This window comes from Phyllobates terribilis, unplaced genomic scaffold (assembly GCF_046119375.1).
Source record: "Phyllobates terribilis strain yellow unplaced genomic scaffold, ASM4611937v1 Scaffold_5__5_contigs__length_657084704, whole genome shotgun sequence".
In the NCBI taxonomy this organism is placed as follows: Eukaryota; Metazoa; Chordata; class Amphibia; order Anura; family Dendrobatidae; genus Phyllobates; species Phyllobates terribilis.
This window is the reverse complement of record NW_027362765.1, coordinates 174,024,658-174,042,658: the sequence shown is the minus strand read 5'-3', so window position 1 is coordinate 174,042,658 and position 18,001 is coordinate 174,024,658. Positions and strand designations below refer to the sequence as shown.

The following is an 18,001-nucleotide window of genomic DNA, read 5'->3' as shown; positions in this document are numbered from 1 at the left end:
GCAGGAAAAGAAATATGATGTCATTGGAATCACTGAAACTTGGTGGGACGATACACATGATTGGAATAAAAGGCTAAAAGGATACAACTTATTTGCAAGAAACAGACTTGATAAACGAGGAGGAGGTGTCGCATTGTATGTTAGAAAAGCGTATATCTGCACAGAGATTGAAGCTTCAGAGACTGGGAGTTCTGTGGAAACTGTTTGGGTAAGAATACAAGGAGAGAACAACGGAAAGGACACCATTGTAGGCATTTACTACAGGCCACCTGGACAAGCTGAAGATATGGATGAACTCTTTATGTATCAAATGACCAAGTTCTCAAAAAAATATGACGTAGTGGTCATGGGAGATTTCAACTATCCAGACATTTGTTGGGAATCTCTCTCAAGTAAAACTAACAGGTCAAGCAAATTCTTATCCTCTCTTGCTGACAACTTTATCTTCCAAAAGGTAGGGGAGAAAACAAGGGGATCTGCTACTTTGGATCTAATCCTTATAAACAAGGAGGAAATGGTTGAGGAGGTAAAAGTGGCTGGGACCCTAGGAGGCAGCGATCATGCTATTATAGAATTTTGGATAACTAGAGGAGGAAGACATGTGAAGACTCAAACTTCAAGGTTAGATTTTAGAAAGGCAGATTTTAAGAGACTCAGAAAGAGAATAGGAGGGATCCAATGGCTGGATGTCCTTAAGGACAAAAATGTCCAGGAAGGATGGGAAATTTTTAAAAATTAGATTCTCAAAGCACAATCGTTAACAATCCCGAAAAGTAGGAAGAATGGGAAGCATTTAAGGAAACCAGGATGGATGAACACAGAACTTAAACACATGCTAAAAAGAAAGAAAGAAATGTTTATTAAATGGAAAGAGGGAGGCATATCTAAAGAAGATTATAATGCAGTCTGCAGATCCTGCAGGGCATGTATCAGGTTAGCTAAAGCTGACAATGAATTAAGGCTTGCAAGAGATGTCAAAAGCAATAAAAAAGGATTTTGGGGGTATGTCAAAAGTAAAAGAAAAGTCAAAGATGCTATAGGATTTTTACAGGATGAAAATGGAGAAATGGTAAGAGAGGATGTTGAGAAGGCCAAACTTTTTAATTCCTATTTTGCATCTGTTTTCTCTCAGAAAGAAAATGTAACATCAACTGATCTTCACTGTCCTTTTAAAGGAATAGAAGAATCCAAGTTATCTGTAAACAGAAAGATTGTGAGGGAATATTTAGCTAACATAAATGAGTTCAAGTCTCCAGGTCCAGATGAATTACACCCCAGAGTACTGAAGGAGATCGTAGAAGAAATTTTAGAACCACTCTCCATAATCTTTGAAAATTCTTGGAGAACAGGAGAAGTCCCAGAAGACTGGAGAAGAGCAAATGTTGTTCCTATCTTCAAAAAGGGGAAGAAGGTGGACCCAGGGAACTATAGGCCGGTGAGTCTGACTTCTATACCAGGAAAGATCTTTGAACAAATTATTAAACAACATGTATGTAAGTACCTGGATAAGAATGAAGTGATTAACCAGAGTCAGCATGGGTTTATAACTAACAAGTCATGTCAGACTAACTTAATTTCCTTCTATGACAGAATCACTGACTGGGTGGATCAGGGAAATGCTGTAGATATAGTATATCTTGACTTCAGCAAAGCATTTGACAAAGTATCTCACACCATCCTTATTGAAAAAATGACCAAGTATGCAATGGACCAGGCAACTGTTAGGTGGATTCATAACTGGCTTAGTGATCGGACTCAAAGGGTGATTGTAAATGGCTTCACATCCAGCTGGATGAATGTCTCAAGTGGGGTACCACAGGGCTCCGTCCTGGGACCTGTATTGTTCAACATCTTTATCAATGATTTAGATGAAGGAATTGAGGGTAAACTGATTAAATTTGCTGATGACACAAAGCTAGGAGGGATAGCTAATACTAGAGAAGAGAGAGAGAGGATTCAAAAAGACCTAAATAAACTGGAGCAGTGGGCAGCAACCAACAGAATGGTTTTTAACAGGGAAAAATGCAAAGTACTACATCTGGGCAATAAAAATGAAAAAAGCATATACAGAATGGGAGGAATATAGCTAAACAACAGTACATGTGAAAAAGACTTAGGTATACTAATAGATCATAGACTGAACATGAGTCAACAGTGTGATGCAGCAGCAAAAAAGGCAAATACAATTCTGGGATGTATTAACAGAAGCATACAGTCTAGATCACGTGAAGTCATTATTGGTCTTTACTCCTCTTTGGTTAGACCTCATCTGGAATACTGTGTACAGTTTTGGGCACCACATTTTAAAAAAGACATAGACAAACTGGAGCAAGTTCAGAGAAGAGCGACCAGAATGGTGACTGGTCTGCAAACCATGTCCTATGAGGAACGGTTGCAGGATTTGGGAATGTTTAGCTTGCAAAAAAGAAGACTGAGAGGAGACTTAATAGCTGTCTACAAATATGTCAAGGGCTGTCACATTGTAGAAGGATCATCTTTATTCTCATTTGCACAAGGAAAGACTAGCAGCAATGGGATGAAACTAAATGGGAGGAGACACAGATTAGATATTAGAAAAAACTTTTTGACAGTTAGGGTGATTAATGAGTGGAACAGGCTGCCACGAGAGGTGGTGAGTTCCCCTTCAATGGACGTCTTCAAACAGAGGCTGGACAGACATCTGTCTGAGATGATTTAGTGAATCCTGCTTTGAGCAGGGGGTTGGACCAGATGACCCAGGAGGTCCCTTCCAACTCTACCATTCTATGATTCTATGATTCTATGATATTTGAAGGGTGCCTTCTCCAAACTGCCATTTTGAGATCTCTCCACAGGTGTTCTATGGGATTCCGGTCTGGACTATTTGCTGGCCACCTTAGAAGTCTCCAGTGCTTTCCCTCAAACCATTTTATAGTGCTTTTGGAAGTGTGTTTTGGGTCATTGTCCTGCTGGAAGACCCATGACCTCTGAGGGAGACCCAGCTTTCTCACACTGGGCCCTACATTATGCTGCAAAATTTGTTGGTAGTCTTCAGACTTCATAATGCCATGCACACGGTCAAGCAGTCCAGTGCCAGAGGCAGCAAAGCAACACCAAAACATCAGGGAACCTCCGCCATGTTTGACTGTAGGGACCGTGTTCTTTTTTTTGAATGTCTCTTTTTTTTCCTGTACACTCTATGTTGATGCTTTTTCCCAAAAAGCTCTACTTTTGTCTCATCTGACCAGAGAACATTCTTCCAAAACGTTTTAGACTTTCTCAGTTAAGTTTTGGCAAACTCCAGCCTGGCTTTTTTATGTCTCGGGGTAAGAAGTGGGGTCTTCCTGGGTATCCTATCATACAGTCCGTTTTCATTCAGACGCCGACGGATAGTACGGGTTGACACTGTTGTACCCTCGGACTGCAGGGCAGCTTGAACTTGTTTGGATGTTAGTTGAGGTTCTTTATCCACCATCCGCACAATCTTGCGTTGAAATCTCTCGTCAATTTTTCTTTTCCGTCCACATCTAGGGAGGTTAGCCACAGTGCCATGGGCTTTAAACTTCTTGATGACACTGGGCACGGAAGACACAGGAACATTCAGGTCTTTGGAGATGGACTTGTAGCCTTCAGATTGCTCATGCTTCCTCACAATTTGGTTTCTCAAGTCCTCAGACAGTTCTTTGGTCTTCTTTCTTTTCTCCATGCTCAATCTGGTACACACAAGGACACAGGACAGAGGTTGAGTCAACTTTAATCCATGTTAACTGGCTGCAAGTGTGATTTAGTTATTGCCAACACCTGTTAGGTGCCACAGGTAAGTTAATAATAATAATAATAATAATAATAGTTTATTTTTATAGCGCCAACATATTCCGCAGCACTTTACAAATTTTAGGGGGGACTTATACAGACAATACAGAATAAGCATATCTCATATCGAACGGAGTGAGGGCCCTGCTCGCGAGCTTACAGTCTATGAGGAAGTGGGGGAGACACAAAAGGTGAAAGGTACATATATTGTATAATGCAGCCTTGATATACTGAATAGGATAAATAATAATACATGGACTGGTCGCTAGCCAGTATGTGTGCAGTCCTGACAGAGGCTTTTATGTGCATGGTTGGTTTGAACCCGAAGTTGAAGAAGATTTTAATATGGGGGAAAGCTGGGATGGACAGAGTGTGTTTAGGTGATACGCCAGTCTAAAGAAATGTGTTTTTAGGGTTCGCTTGAAACTGTGGGTATTGGGAATTAATCGAACTGTCCTGGGTAGTGCATTCCAGAGAATTGGCGCAGCACGCGAGAAATCTTGGAGACGGGAGTGGGAAGTTCGGATTATGGAGGATTTTAGTTTCAAGTCATTTGCAGAACGGAGGGCACGTGTAGGGTGGTAGACTGAGACAAGGGAGGAGATGTAGGGGGGTACTGAAGCATGGAGCGCTTTGTGGGTAAGCGTGATAAGTTTAAAACGAACTCTATATTGGATGGGCAACCAATGCAATGACTGGCACAGGGAAGAGGCATCTGAGTAGCGGTTGGCGAGGAATATGATCCTGGCTGCTGCGTTCAGGACGGATTGGAGAGGGGAGAGTTTAGTAAGAGGGAGACCGATTAGTAGAGCGTTGCAATAGTCAAGACGAGAATGAATAAGAGCGACAGTAAGAGTTTTTGCCGAGTCAAAGGTGAGAAAAGTCCTGATTCTTGAGATGTTTTTGAGGTGTAGATGACATGAACGAGCGAGTGATTTGATGTGAGGAGTGAAAGAAAGATCTGAATCAAAAATGACCCCAAGACAGCGGGCTTGTAGCTGGGGAGTAATGGTTGAGCCACAAACGGAGATGGCAATATCGGGCACAGGTAGATTAATGGAGGGAGGAAAGACGAGTAGTTCAGTTTTTGACAGATTCAGTTTTAGGTAGAGGGAGGACATAGTGTTAGACACAGCAGAAAGACAATCACTGGGCTTTTGTAGTAATGCAGGGGTGATGTCCGGAGCAGAGGTGTATAATTGGGTGTCATCAGCATAGAGATGGTACAGAAAACCGAATCTACTGATTGTTTGTCCAATAGGAGCGGTGTATAAGGAGAAAAGAAGGGGGCCTAGGACTGATCCTTGAGGAACCCCGACAGTAAGAGGAAGTAGGGAGGAGGAGGAGCCGGCAAAAGACACAGAGAAGGAGCGGTCAGAGAGATAAGAGGAGAACCAGGAGAGAACCGTGTCCTTGAGGCCAATAGTGCGGAGCATAGTGAGGAGGAGCTGGTGATCCACAGTGTCAAATGCTGCAGAGAGATCCAGGAGAATCAGCAGGGAGTAGTGACCATTAGATTTAGCTGTTAGTAGATCATTAGAGACTTTAGTGAGGGCAGTTTCAGTAGAATGTAAAGAGCGGAAACCAGATTGTAAAGGGTCAAGAAGAGAGTTGTCTGAGAGATAGCGGATTAGACGGGAGTGGACCAGGCGTTCCAGGAGTTTAGAGATAAAGGGAAGATTGGAAACAGGTCTGTAGTTGGCCTTGCAGTTCTGGTCGAGGGATGGTTTTTTAAGTAATGGTTGTATGCTGGCGTGTTTAAAAGAAGAGGGAAAGATACCAGATGAGAGGGAAAGGTTGAAAATTTTAGTTAGGTGAGAGGTGACAGCTGGAGCAAGGGACTGAAGGAGATGTGAGGGAATAGGGTCGCTGGTGCAGGTGGTAGGGCGAGAAGATGCAAGGAGCCTGATCACTTCATCTTCCGTGACTGGTTCGAAGTCAGAAAATGAGCAAGATACAATGTGGCGGGGGGGAGCATACATAACATTTGGGGATTGGGAGAAAATTTCCTGTCGGATATGGTCAATTTTTTCTTTGAAATAGTTAGCCAGATCGTCAGCGCTGAGGTCGGTGGTCGGGGCCTGTGCTGTTTGATTGAGGAGAGAATGAAACGTGTCAAAGAGTCGTTTAGGATTATTGGAAAGTGAGATGATGAGGTTGTTAAAGTAGGTTTGTTTGGAGAGGTGAAGGGCAGAGTTATATGTTTTCAGCATAAATTTATAGTGGAGGAAATCTTCGGGCAGATTTGATTTTCTCCACAGCCGTTCAGCGCACCTGGAGTACCTCTGGAGAAGACGTGTTTGAGGCGTGTGCCAGGGTTGTCGCCGTCTATGCCGAATTGTTCTTTGTGTAGGAGGTGCGGCTTCATCCAGGGCGCATAGCATTATTTTGTTATAATGCTTCAATGCAGATTCGGGACATGAGAGGGAGGAGATTGGGGCCAATGATGATTGCAACCTTTTTATAAATTTCTGGGTGTTAATGGCGCGTAAATTTCTATAAGTGTGGACGGTGGGAGTGTCTTGAGTAAAGTCACAGTTCTTGACAGAGAATGAAAGAAGATTATGGTCAGAGAGTGGAAGGGGAGAGTTAGTAAAGTCATGTACTGAGCAAAGCCGGGAGAAGATCAGGTCCAATGTGTTCCCGTCCTCATGTGTAGGAGAATTAGCAAGCTGTGAAAGGCCGAAGGAGGAGGTTAATGATAAAAGATGCGTGGCAGATGGGGAAAGAGGATCGCCAATTGGGATGTTAAAGTCTCCCATGATTATCGTGGGGATGTCGCAGGATAGAAAATTTGTAAGCCAGGCAGCAAAGTGATCCAGGAATTGACGGGGGGGACCTGGGGGGCGATAGACAACCGCCACTCGCAGGGAGAAGGGCCGGTAGAGTCTGACTGTGTGGGCCTCAAAGGACGGGAAGATAAGGGAGGGTACAGGGGGGATAACCTGAAAAGTACATTTTGTTGAAAGAAGCAGACCAACACCTCCACCTGATCTGTTGTCAGGTCGCGGGGTATGAGAGAAATGTAGGCCACCATAGGAGAGAGCTGCAGCGGCGGTGGTGTCCGACTGCTGGATCCAGGTTTCAGTGAGAGCCAGAAGGTTGAGGGAATTAGAGAGGAAAAAGTCATGGATGTAAGAGAGTTTATTACAAGCTGAGCGTGCATTCCAAAGGGCACAGTTGAATGAGACAGAAGATATGCAGGGAATATTAATGAGATTAGCAGGGTTTCTGAATGTAACAGGGAAAGAGTTAGTGTTATTATTACTGGAGGGTCCTGGGTTGGGAGAAATATCACCTGCGACTAATAGAAGGAAGATACAGAGAGTGAGCAGATGATTGAGTGATTTGTGAGAGCGTTTCCTGCGTTGTATGGTGGGAATGAATGGATCTGCGTGGTATAACATTGTGAAGAGAGCATGACAACTGTACATAGGAGAAGAGAGGAGTGAGGGATTAATATGGATGAAGTGTGCCGCATTTGTGGGTGAACGGTGAATGTGGATGATTGTAGCAACCAGAGTATAAATGGCACAGATACAAATGGTGATTACTGTTTGCCAAAAAGATGACCTGGAAGCAAGTTTGTTTAATTGTCTTGCATGTCTTACCTGTCTCCTGCCCTGTCCAACTGCCATTTTCTAACTGCCAGGGCACTTTGCTAAATTATGGCACTTCGATAAAGTATGCATAAATGCTATATGCATAAATGCCCCCGCATAAATGCCTCCCCTTAACTAAGTCTCAATATATAGGGACGTATCTGCTTAGATCTGCACAGATTTAACTCATTAACAATCAATCACTAGCTTAAAAGACAACAGGAGACCATAAAGTGCAGGGGAAAAAAAAAAAAAAAACAGACTACAGGTGCTGTTAATTACACGAATTAGAGAAGCATCACATGATTTTTCAAAGGGTGCCAATACTTTTGTCCACCCCCTTTTTTTTAGGTTTGGTGTGGAATTATATCCAATTTGGCTTTAGGACAATTCTTTTTGTGTTTTTTTCATTGAAGACAAATTAAATGAAGAGAATAATACCAAAGAATTTGTGATTGCAATCATTTTCAGGAAGAAACTGAGTATTATCTGACAGAATTGCAGGGGTGCCAATACTTTTGGCCAGCACTGTAAGTATTTAATACACAAAGAATGGAGAGGTCTGTAATTGTTATCATAGGTACACTTCAACTATGAGAGACAGAATCTAAAAATAAAACCAGAAAATCACATTGTATGATTTTTACATAATTAATTAGCATTTTATTGCATGAAATAAGTATTTGATAGAATAGAAAAACAGAACTTAATATTTGGTACAGAAACGTTTGTTTGCAATTACAGAGGTCAGATGTTTTCTGTAGTTCTTCACCAAGTTTGCCCACACTGCAGTAGGGAAAACTGATGAAACATTGATAGTAAAAACTGACACACTGACCAAACACTGATGAAAACCGGATCCAAAACACTGATGAAAATTAGTCATTTTTTCACATACAGAAAAAAAAAGCGGATATATGAATGAGGCCCGAGGGCTACACACAAGCTTTATTTTTAGTGACCGCTCTAAATTCAGCGACATGAATTGCTGAATCACACATATATATATGCAACTCTAACAAGATTTTCATTCTTAATTAATTTTATTATTATCACACATTTTCACATCTTATATCACTATACTATGTGGCAGCACATATAGTAGGGAGCCAAATTCTGATGTTCGGCTCTCCAGTATGCATGAGGAATTACCGTACGTTTTTATAAGCCAACTGTGCAGAAAAAAAAATAGTGTTAAATATCCATTAAATGGATTCATACTCTAGGTCAGTATTCTTCAGCTTTTGCAAAAGTACAACACCCAGCATGTCCTGACAGATAGGGTGTAAAAAAAAATCAAAGCGGACATTGACATAAACTAGGGCTAACCCCTGAAGAAGCCCACACGAAACGAAAGTTGGGGTATTGTGGAGTACACCCTAGGATGTGGGTAAGGTGTCCTGATTTGATACATAGCATGTTTCATATTCAGTTCTTATGTTCATATTGATGGAACATTTACCTGTCTCAGATTTGTATTAAAAAGCTAGGGGTCTTTTGGATATATTATTCTTATGACTGTTTATCAATATTTAGTCAGTTAATGCTGTATACTTTTGCATACTTTTTGACTATCTCTTGCTACTGACTTTCTATCAGTATTGAGTCAGTTAATACTGTATACTCTTGAATACTTCTTCACTACCCCTTGCTATTGTTTTCACTCTTGATATTTGAGTGGAACACCTTTCACTATTTTCTATCTGGGAACCTCATACATTACTATTCTTGGAATTATTTCTATATATATATACTGTGCTATTTGCGCTACTCTATGGCATTTTTATTGTATTTTCTACTTTTTCTAATAAAATTTGTATTTTTATTTGTATTTTATTGATTAATTGGAGGTTGTGATTGGATAACTTTCTAGGTTACATATTGTTTTGAGTCCTCTCCTTGTCTAAATCATTATTTTGGGTCGGAATACCCTATTTCTTAAACTACAAGGGACTTGTAGCCGCACAACATACTGTAAGATCACAATTGCAGGTATTGATAGTGAATGGGATCTCACAGTAATCTAGCAGGGTTTTATTCTTGTGGGTCGCAGACTAACCCTATTTTACTATCATTACATACAATGTGGCCATGCGTAATTGCTTGGTCCGTAAGTCGTCATGTAACTTTAGCCTAAAGATAAACGTTCACGCAAACAGCCATTTTTCAGCTTTGCCAGTCTTTAAATATGTAGATATACCACTTTCAAGTTAACAAAGTATCATACTAGACTCATGCATAGTCCTTTTGCACACTGCCTTGTGGCCACTGTTGGGCACAATGGATACCAAGGTATCTGTCCAATATAGAAAATCATTGCGATTATATATGTGTGTGTGTATATATATATATATGGGCAGCACGGTGCCTCAGTGGTTAGCACTGTCACCTGGGGTCCTGGGTTCAAATCCCACCAAGGACAACATCTGCAAGGAGTTTGTATGTTCTCCCTGTGTTTGCATGGGTTTCCTCCGGGTTCTCCAGTTTCTTCCCACCCTCCAAAGACATATTGATAGGGAATTTAGATTGTGAGTCCCAATGGGGACAGTGCCCATAATGTCTGTAAAGCGCTGTGGAATTAATGATGCTATATAAGTGAATAAAATAAATAATAAATAAATAAAATATATATATATACACACACTAATAACCAACACGATGTACATCTAGCCCTAGTATCACAGTGAGTTGTGCCAAATGCCAAACTCGGCCCACTGCATTTGGACACAATGTGCTGCACCTACCAAATGGCAGCAATTGGGGAGGGGTTATTTTCTTACTGCTGTGATTTTATTTGAGGCACAAAACCTTACATCTCTGGCTAAAACTCAGAATTTGATGTGTTTGTACATCTTGTTTTATTATATACTGTAGTTTACATGTGAAATATATAATCAGTTTTGTATCATGCTCTAGAAAACTGATAAGACCTCTTCCCTTTAAGTTCTAGGCAATGTAATCTTGAGAAAGGAATTACTAGTTGATCTTATTTTACTTAACGGAAGAGTTGAGCGGCAGGTGTAATCGCAAATCATTATTTAATCCACCAGGAAGTACCACTGCCAAGTTATGCACGGGATCATGGCATGTTAACTATTGATTTCTCTCACCATCTGCAAACCAGGCCTTCTAGAAAAAGATCTAAGATGCTGCACAGAGCAGTATTGATTCTGTGCATTTTCATATAAAGTGATAATGGAGGCAATGACTACCAGACATCATAACGACAGTAATAATTTGAAGGATCCTCATGTATCTGTCATAGTTATAGTGAGCAAAGTGTATAAACCTGAGAAAGAGAATAAACTGTTAAAAAACTTTTTTACGCCATTTAAGAAATTGAGACGTTTACAGAAAAGGAAATCTTAACACTATTATTACTGCCAGAAAAAATAAAGTAAAAATAAACTTGTAAATGATGCGATTGTGCGGACGCCATCGCCTTAAGTAACAGCCGACACCATATGTTGTGTGACATATCAAGAAACACAACAAAAATATTTTTTGTGTGTATATCACAACTGAATGAAGAAAAAGAATCATTTTTAAGAAGTACAGTATGTAGACAAATGTTATAATTATTTATTGCCATATTATACATTTGTAAGAGCATACAAATGTTTTTTTTCCTAGTTGTAATATAGACACAACACCCAGAGCCCTGTACACTTGTCCGATCATTGCTGTGTGAAAAAATGTAAAGGCTAATTTTACACAAGCAGTTTTTCATCTGTGTCACATCTCTATTATATGCTGTATATGGCATACAATTTTAATATTTTTACAGTCATATTATGCATTATTATTCTGTATAAGAAGGCAAACAGTCACTAAAATGGTTGTCACCTTAAGACCGTGATAAAACATCGCATAGCACTCGGACCAGTATTATTCTATGGGGCAGATCAGATCTGCGATTATGTTTTCATGCTGATTCGGCATGAGAGAACAATCGCAACATGCTATGATTGTCAGCGAGACTCGGCTCACCCGTACCCATACAAGTCTATGTGTGTGTGAAACATCGGACTGCACTCTGATGTCATCCCAGTGTAGTTTGATATCCGCCGAGACTGGTAATGAAGGAGATGGAGAAATTACTTTCTCCGTCTCCTCTGCACCTGTGCTGCGATCCTCTCTGTGCGAGAGGATCGGAGCACTGACACTCGGCTCACGCTTGGAGCAGAGCTGGAGCCGAGTGTCATTAGCATATCGCATCCGATGCCATATGCTCGTCTGATTCCAGCCTAACTCCCGGTAATGAACATGCATTGAAGGTTACTGTAAGGGCTCATGCGCACTGCAACATTGTTATTGGTGACATAGGGTGCCAATGTACGGAATAGCACTATGTCATGCCGCCAAAAAGATAGAAATCTGAACATGTAACGATGACTGAAGGCCATATTGGTGTTTATGGATCTGTTTATCATATGCACCTGGAACATTCCAGATGCGTAAAGGAAATTAAATTCTGAACTCAGTGTGATACAAACCTAAAATATTACCAGCACAAGCATATGGGCTTATAATGTTCCTTTTTCTATCTTTAACTTGATATAGGAGCAGATAGATTTGTGTTTCTGTATGAATCCAGGAGAAAATATATTGTGACATGCTTCATTGCATGGCGAATTATGGAGTAATGCTGCAAGGTGAGAATACATTGGCACATATGTAATGATATGCCTCATTACATTAATATGGCAATGTAAGAACCATGTGTGCCACCATACACGGATTTAATATTATCTACTATCTATCTATCTATCTATCTATCTATCTATCTATCTATCTATCTATCGATCTATCTATCGATATATCTATTTATCTATTTATCTGTCTATCTCCCTGACTGTTTGTCTGTCTATTTAGCTATAGAAAAAAAATTAAGCAGACAGGACTCCAAGTTAAATACACAAAAAGTGGGTGTACTTATACTTATTTACTCATAATGTGTATCTGTGTGATATTTTGTCTGATGCTATCTATCTATCTATCTATCTATCATCTATCTATCTATCATCTATCTATCTATCTATCGTTCTTTCTTTCTTTTTTTCTAATGTGGGCCTTGTTTTGTCTCTCAGGCCATGCAGAGTATGACTCTAATGTGTCCACATACTTAGAAGATCGCATACACCAGCGGGTTATAGCTGTGCCCAAACCACTAAACCACAAGGAAGTTTGATCAGATGCGAGGGTATATATTTTTAAGTATGTATTTTTTTTTTACTAAGCTGTTTGCATTTTACTAATTTCCATCCAATGTAAACCAGCTACATAACTGCATATTCTTTTCCTTACCGTTCATTAACGCCTACACATATAAATGCCTTAAAAATACAGTGTATAAAGTGATATTACACACTTCTTATGAATCACTTTATTACTTTGCAGTACAAATATCCACATATATATACACACACACCACACACACACAATTTTGGGATGCACAGAATATTGTAACAGGAAAAATAGTACAAAGTTATTATGTTAGCCAGTAATATTGTAAACTTTAGGAGCTGGATGGGCCACTACTAGACATGATTAGTCCTATATAGGCGCCCAACAACATCCTTACACTTTAGATCCTTTGGCAAATCTTTGGCCACATTTGCAATCTGGTTTCTTTGTCCAACTACTAAGCAATTAAATCCATATCTATAGCTGTAATATCCATTAACGCAAGAACTACGACAATCTAACAGTCTGTTCTTATTTTAGTGTCTACAAAGTCAGTGACAAGTTCAAGGAAATGAAAATCCTTAAAAACTAGAACAGATGTACAATGACAGCCAACTATATCATGTCAGCTAGTGAAACACCCCCTTTTTCCTATGCATTTCTATAAAGGTATATGCCATAAAGTCATCTATCTGTAGGATGTAACAAGCGCCGCAGAGCAGCCTTAGCTAACATTTCTAAGTATAAAACATGAATAGCATTGAATATTAGGCAATATTATACAAATCTTGGGTACAAGCTTACAGTGGCACAGGCAATTTAAGAGACTCGATACATAATTTGTACCAGCCGCCCTCCTTCTCAAATGATCATGTGCAATTATTCTACATGATTAGGTTTTTATGTATGTGTATAGACGCTGCACATACAGTATATACGGCTCCCCCAGGTACCAGGCCTTTGGCACCATCCTCTGCACCGCTTGTTGCTAATCTATTACATTGCATGGCTTTAATTATTTGATGTCAGAAAGACAAATGTTTTGGAGAGAGTTTGCAGGTTTTAATGGTGTTAGGTGTGACTGATATATTTTGGTGTAAAATAAGTATTGGGATATTTTAAAGTATGGGAGTATGTTAAAGGTGGGAGACAGTAATTATGGAGAAGGATTACTTCAATAAGGCTACGTTCCCACAATGAGTTTTTGGTGAGTTTTCGATGCTGCGTATTTTCGAAAAAATGCAAGTAACCTATTTACTTAATGGGTGCAGAAAATCTGCAACATCAAAAAGTCACCAAAAAACTCATCATGGGAACGTAACCTTAGGCTTTTACACCCCGGGAGTAATTTGTAATGAAAATCCTCAATGCAGTTTCCATTTTATTGATACTGCAAACTGAGTCATATAGGTCTGTTTGTTCTTTTTGTTTTCCTTTGATGCTTAGTAACATTTAAACAAACAAATTAATGGTTATATTAATAGATGATAATGAAAAATACATTGCATTTTCAAAATATATACTCAAACAGATCCTGATCTATTACAGTGAAATCTGGGGATAATAATAATAATGTGCCTCATGAAACCCAAGGATTATTCATACAAGGAGGCAGACTATACACTATTAGTGAGAAAATGAAAGCGAGCCATGCTAACTGCAATCATGTTCTGATTACAGATTATTGGTTTACAGATGCGCGACACGATGTACCATTTCTCAGAACAGTACCTAGACTTTACACTGGGGTTTGTTTTATTCTACATAAATTCTATTTCACGCTAATGGAAGAGCAATACACCAATGAAACCCTATGTATAAACTGCAAAACATACATGTTTCTAGCCTGTTACAAGGCCAATATATGAGGCCACAGTCTGTATATTTAACTCTATCTATCTATCCACTATCTATCTATCTATCCCATATCTATCTATCCCATATCTATCTATCTATCTATCTATCTATCTATCTATCCCATATCTTTCTATCCCATATCTATCCCATATCTATCTATATATCTATATATATATCTATCTTGGATTGGAACAATCAGAGGAAAAGTATAATAGAAACACGTCACCACTTCTGTATTTATCACCCACTCCTGGTTTTGGCTTACAAATACTGATCTAAAATACTAGCCAAATATTGAACGTGTGAACGAGGCCTTAAGCTATGTTCTCACAATGATTTTTTGCTACGTTTTTTAACTCTGCTTATTTTAGAAAAACCTGCAAGTAATCTATTTTACTTAATGGGTGCAGAAATGGTGCAGAAAATCTGCAACATCAAAAAGTCACCAAAAGCTCATCGTGGGAACATAGCCTTGGAGTTCTTATTTTTTGAGGTAAGATTCCTGTAAGTAGAATTTGTACCTATCAGACATTTATGGTATATACTTTCGATATGCCACAACTGTCACAGAATGTAATACCTCTTTAATTTTTAGTGTATCCCCTGGATTGGTTCAGTATGACAATCTGGCCTTTGTTCCAAATAAGATTGTGCATCCCTGATCTACCTTGACAAAGACTCACTTGATCTTGAGCCAAAATATTGCCACCTGTTCACATGGGCCAATAAATACACCGTTTTTTTTTTCATGGATTTTGCTATAGAGTGCTGCCACGTTTTAGCTTTTTCATTTATCTCAATGTCAGTCTATCTATCTGTCTATCGGTCTACCTATCATCTAGCTAACTAAACAAACCAGCAGTATTAAAACATTTTGTAGTCTAGAATATGAACAGTACTGACAAAGAAATATTATGCAGTAATGTTGAAACATGCCAAACCAAACGGCTTGAAGGGCATTAACCAGACATTGAAGCAATATAACATTGAGTAAGCTGAGTCTTTCACTTCTTTGTCATTCTTGTACTTCGTGTCTAAGTGTTTTTGACAAATTTGTGAACGTGTTTTTATATCCGTTGTCATTGTTGTGTCTGTGCGTTGAGAATTTTAGATGCTAATGATAATCATCGCTCAATTTTTTTTTTTTTTGCCAGTATGTGAAAAGGGTAATTTACTAATTTAATGTTTTATATATATAATATCACATAATTTAATCTGATCTATTTTGTACTAGTATTACCAAGGTCTGCAAATTGTATGTGTTGTTTCTTTTGAATCACAAATATAAGACAAAAAGCAAACTATTACTTACCTGCCCTGCTTTGTGATGATCATCTCTGTCTGGTGCTTGTGAAATTTGTCCCATAAGGTGTAGTTCGCTAGGTTTACCTGCACCTTTTCTAATTTTTGACACCCCGGGCTTGGAGTGCGAGTAAAGGCCTGTGGGAGGGGTAAGGAGTATGATAAATGTTCATCAGCTTGAGCATAACTTTCAGCATCTTCCACCTCATATTCCTGACTATAGGAACAGTTGGTGTGGGGTAGGTGGCGGGCACCATGAGGGTAGGGGTAACTGGGCGGTAAGTTTTCATCTTTGGAACTAGACGGCTCGTATTTATTCTGCTGCGCTGTTGGCAAATTGTGCAGCTCTTCAGTTGTCAATGTCAGTTTTTCACTTTGGATCCCCACTTTTTTCCTCATTGTGCTCTGCACATCTGTCCCACTCGGAATCCTTGTTCCGCTTTGTATCTCCTCTACAGTTCGCATGTCCACTGGGCTCTGCATTTCTGTCTTGCTCTGAATACCTGTTAGGCTCTGTAGTCCTATGCTCTGCATCCGCATCATATTTGGCATCTTCAAAGTGCTCTGCAGCTCTGGTGTGCTCTGCATTGGGTGCTCTGCTGACATGCTGTGCATCCGAGGTTCTCTATGCATTCTGACACGTAATGCTCCACTGCACCCATGGAACTATCTCAGAGCTACTCCTTCGGTGTCAGTGTCACACCAGGTGGATATCACACAGGGGTCACGTGTGTGTTGTATCTGTGTGTGGTGCCAACTCCACCTCCAAAAAAATGAATTTGTCACTATCTCACCCGCACTTTAGCAATTGCCACTCAGTCCCTTTAACTTTTACACATTATTCTATCCCTGGAAGTGTTGATGATCCCAATTTTTTTTTTTTTTTGCAGCCCTCCTAGATGGTTAGCCTGGCTGAGCTTCCCACCATGTACCTGTCACTAGTCGTCCGCACTCATCACACTGCATAGTCACTTCTCTTGGAAATGTCTTAATCTGTCAGTCACCCTTCTCAGTCACTGCTTCTCATCAGTTTCCTGTGTCTGTGCCTCTCTGTGACTTAGAAATGAAGCTTTTACTCATAGGAGTATTGACTAATCGTCACTGATTGGTTAATGTCACCCCCTTATGCTGCCTACAGTGTGACCTGTGAAGTGGCTGTGCCTTAAAGTCATATACATCGTATACTGCACATAAAAACGCAAACAGACACATTTTGGGTAAATCATTTCATCTTTACGCACAAACCACAAAAAGTGCTAACCAACCCAAATTCTCACAATTGTGAAAACAAAGAAAAACTTTGGTCAATTTGTTAAAAACTTTAGAGTAAAGCTTAATGACAACCTTTATGGGAGATTAAGCGTAAAAAAAAAGCAACAAAAAAACAGAATGCAGAAGAACATGAAGATGACAACTTAATGACTGCTATTTACTGGTGATATTACTTATTTAAGACAAGACTGCTTTTTAAAGTGATCTATGAAGTGGCAATGTGACCGTGTCATACTTTCATTATACTCTATATTGTAGCCTCTAGGTGACACTTGGCTGGGTACTGTAATTATATAGGGTCATTTGTGTCTGTGTCTCTGAACATGTGTTTTTGCTGGACGGCATTTTGTGCGGTGAGCATATTTATTTTGAAGTGAGTGTGTTTGTGATGCAGTGTGCTGCGTGTTCTGCAACATGTGCAGGAAGTAACTCCTCAGATTACCGGCAGCTCTGGGAATCTGCCGGTAATATGAGCAGAGACAGAAGGAGATGTACAGGGTCAGTATATAAATATATACCCATATTGAAAATTTATACAATTATTCCATGTGTGTGTATAGAGAGATATCTATCTATCTGTATAGAAATATATCTAAACATATAACAAGGAATATATATATATATATATATATATATATATATATATATATATATATATATATATTGTAAGATGACTGCCGGTAAGGTCCTTAAGGGGAGATATGTATCACCCAGGTAGATAGCTTCGGTGATGTAAAACCGGGAAAGCATGCTCCAGCACACATAGTGCTGAGAGGGTTAATAGGGCATATCAGGGCTGGTTTTTACGAGCAATCATAAGAGTTGGGGGGGATTGGCTGCTCACATATTCCCACCCCAGGGCGTGTGTATAAAATAGAGACCGCGTGTCTCAGTTTCTTTCTGTGTCTGGAGATGTGTGGATTTCCAGAATATAGCTCTGTTAGGACCTAAGGACTGGACTCTAACCTGAGCGGACGAGGCTGCAATGT

The 18,001-nt window shown here is 39.6% G+C and overlaps 2 protein-coding genes across 3 annotated transcripts in view; one reads left to right on the top strand and one right to left on the bottom strand.

The window, feature by feature from the left end:
* The window catches only part of TBX21 (T-box transcription factor 21), a 37,396-nt gene extending 20,608 nt beyond the window's left edge, over nucleotides 1-16,788 (bottom strand). The window contains exon 1 of the mRNA XM_073683479.1: nucleotides 15,751-16,788. Coding sequence (XP_073539580.1) covers nucleotides 15,751-16,373 — 623 coding nt within the window. The 5' untranslated portion in view covers nucleotides 16,374-16,788. The remainder of the gene's footprint in view (nucleotides 1-15,750) is intronic.
* The window catches only part of MRPL10 (mitochondrial ribosomal protein L10), a 76,507-nt gene that overhangs the window by 29,820 nt on the left and 28,686 nt on the right, over nucleotides 1-18,001 (top strand). The window contains exon 6 of one of the 2 annotated variants that reach the window (XM_073683489.1): nucleotides 12,485-12,596. The exons of the other annotated variant lie outside the window; for it this stretch is intronic. Coding sequence (XP_073539590.1) covers nucleotides 12,485-12,585 — 101 coding nt within the window. The 3' untranslated portion in view covers nucleotides 12,586-12,596. Of the gene's footprint in view, nucleotides 1-12,484; nucleotides 12,597-18,001 lie in introns of those variants that run through there. 2 annotated transcript variants of the gene reach the window in all.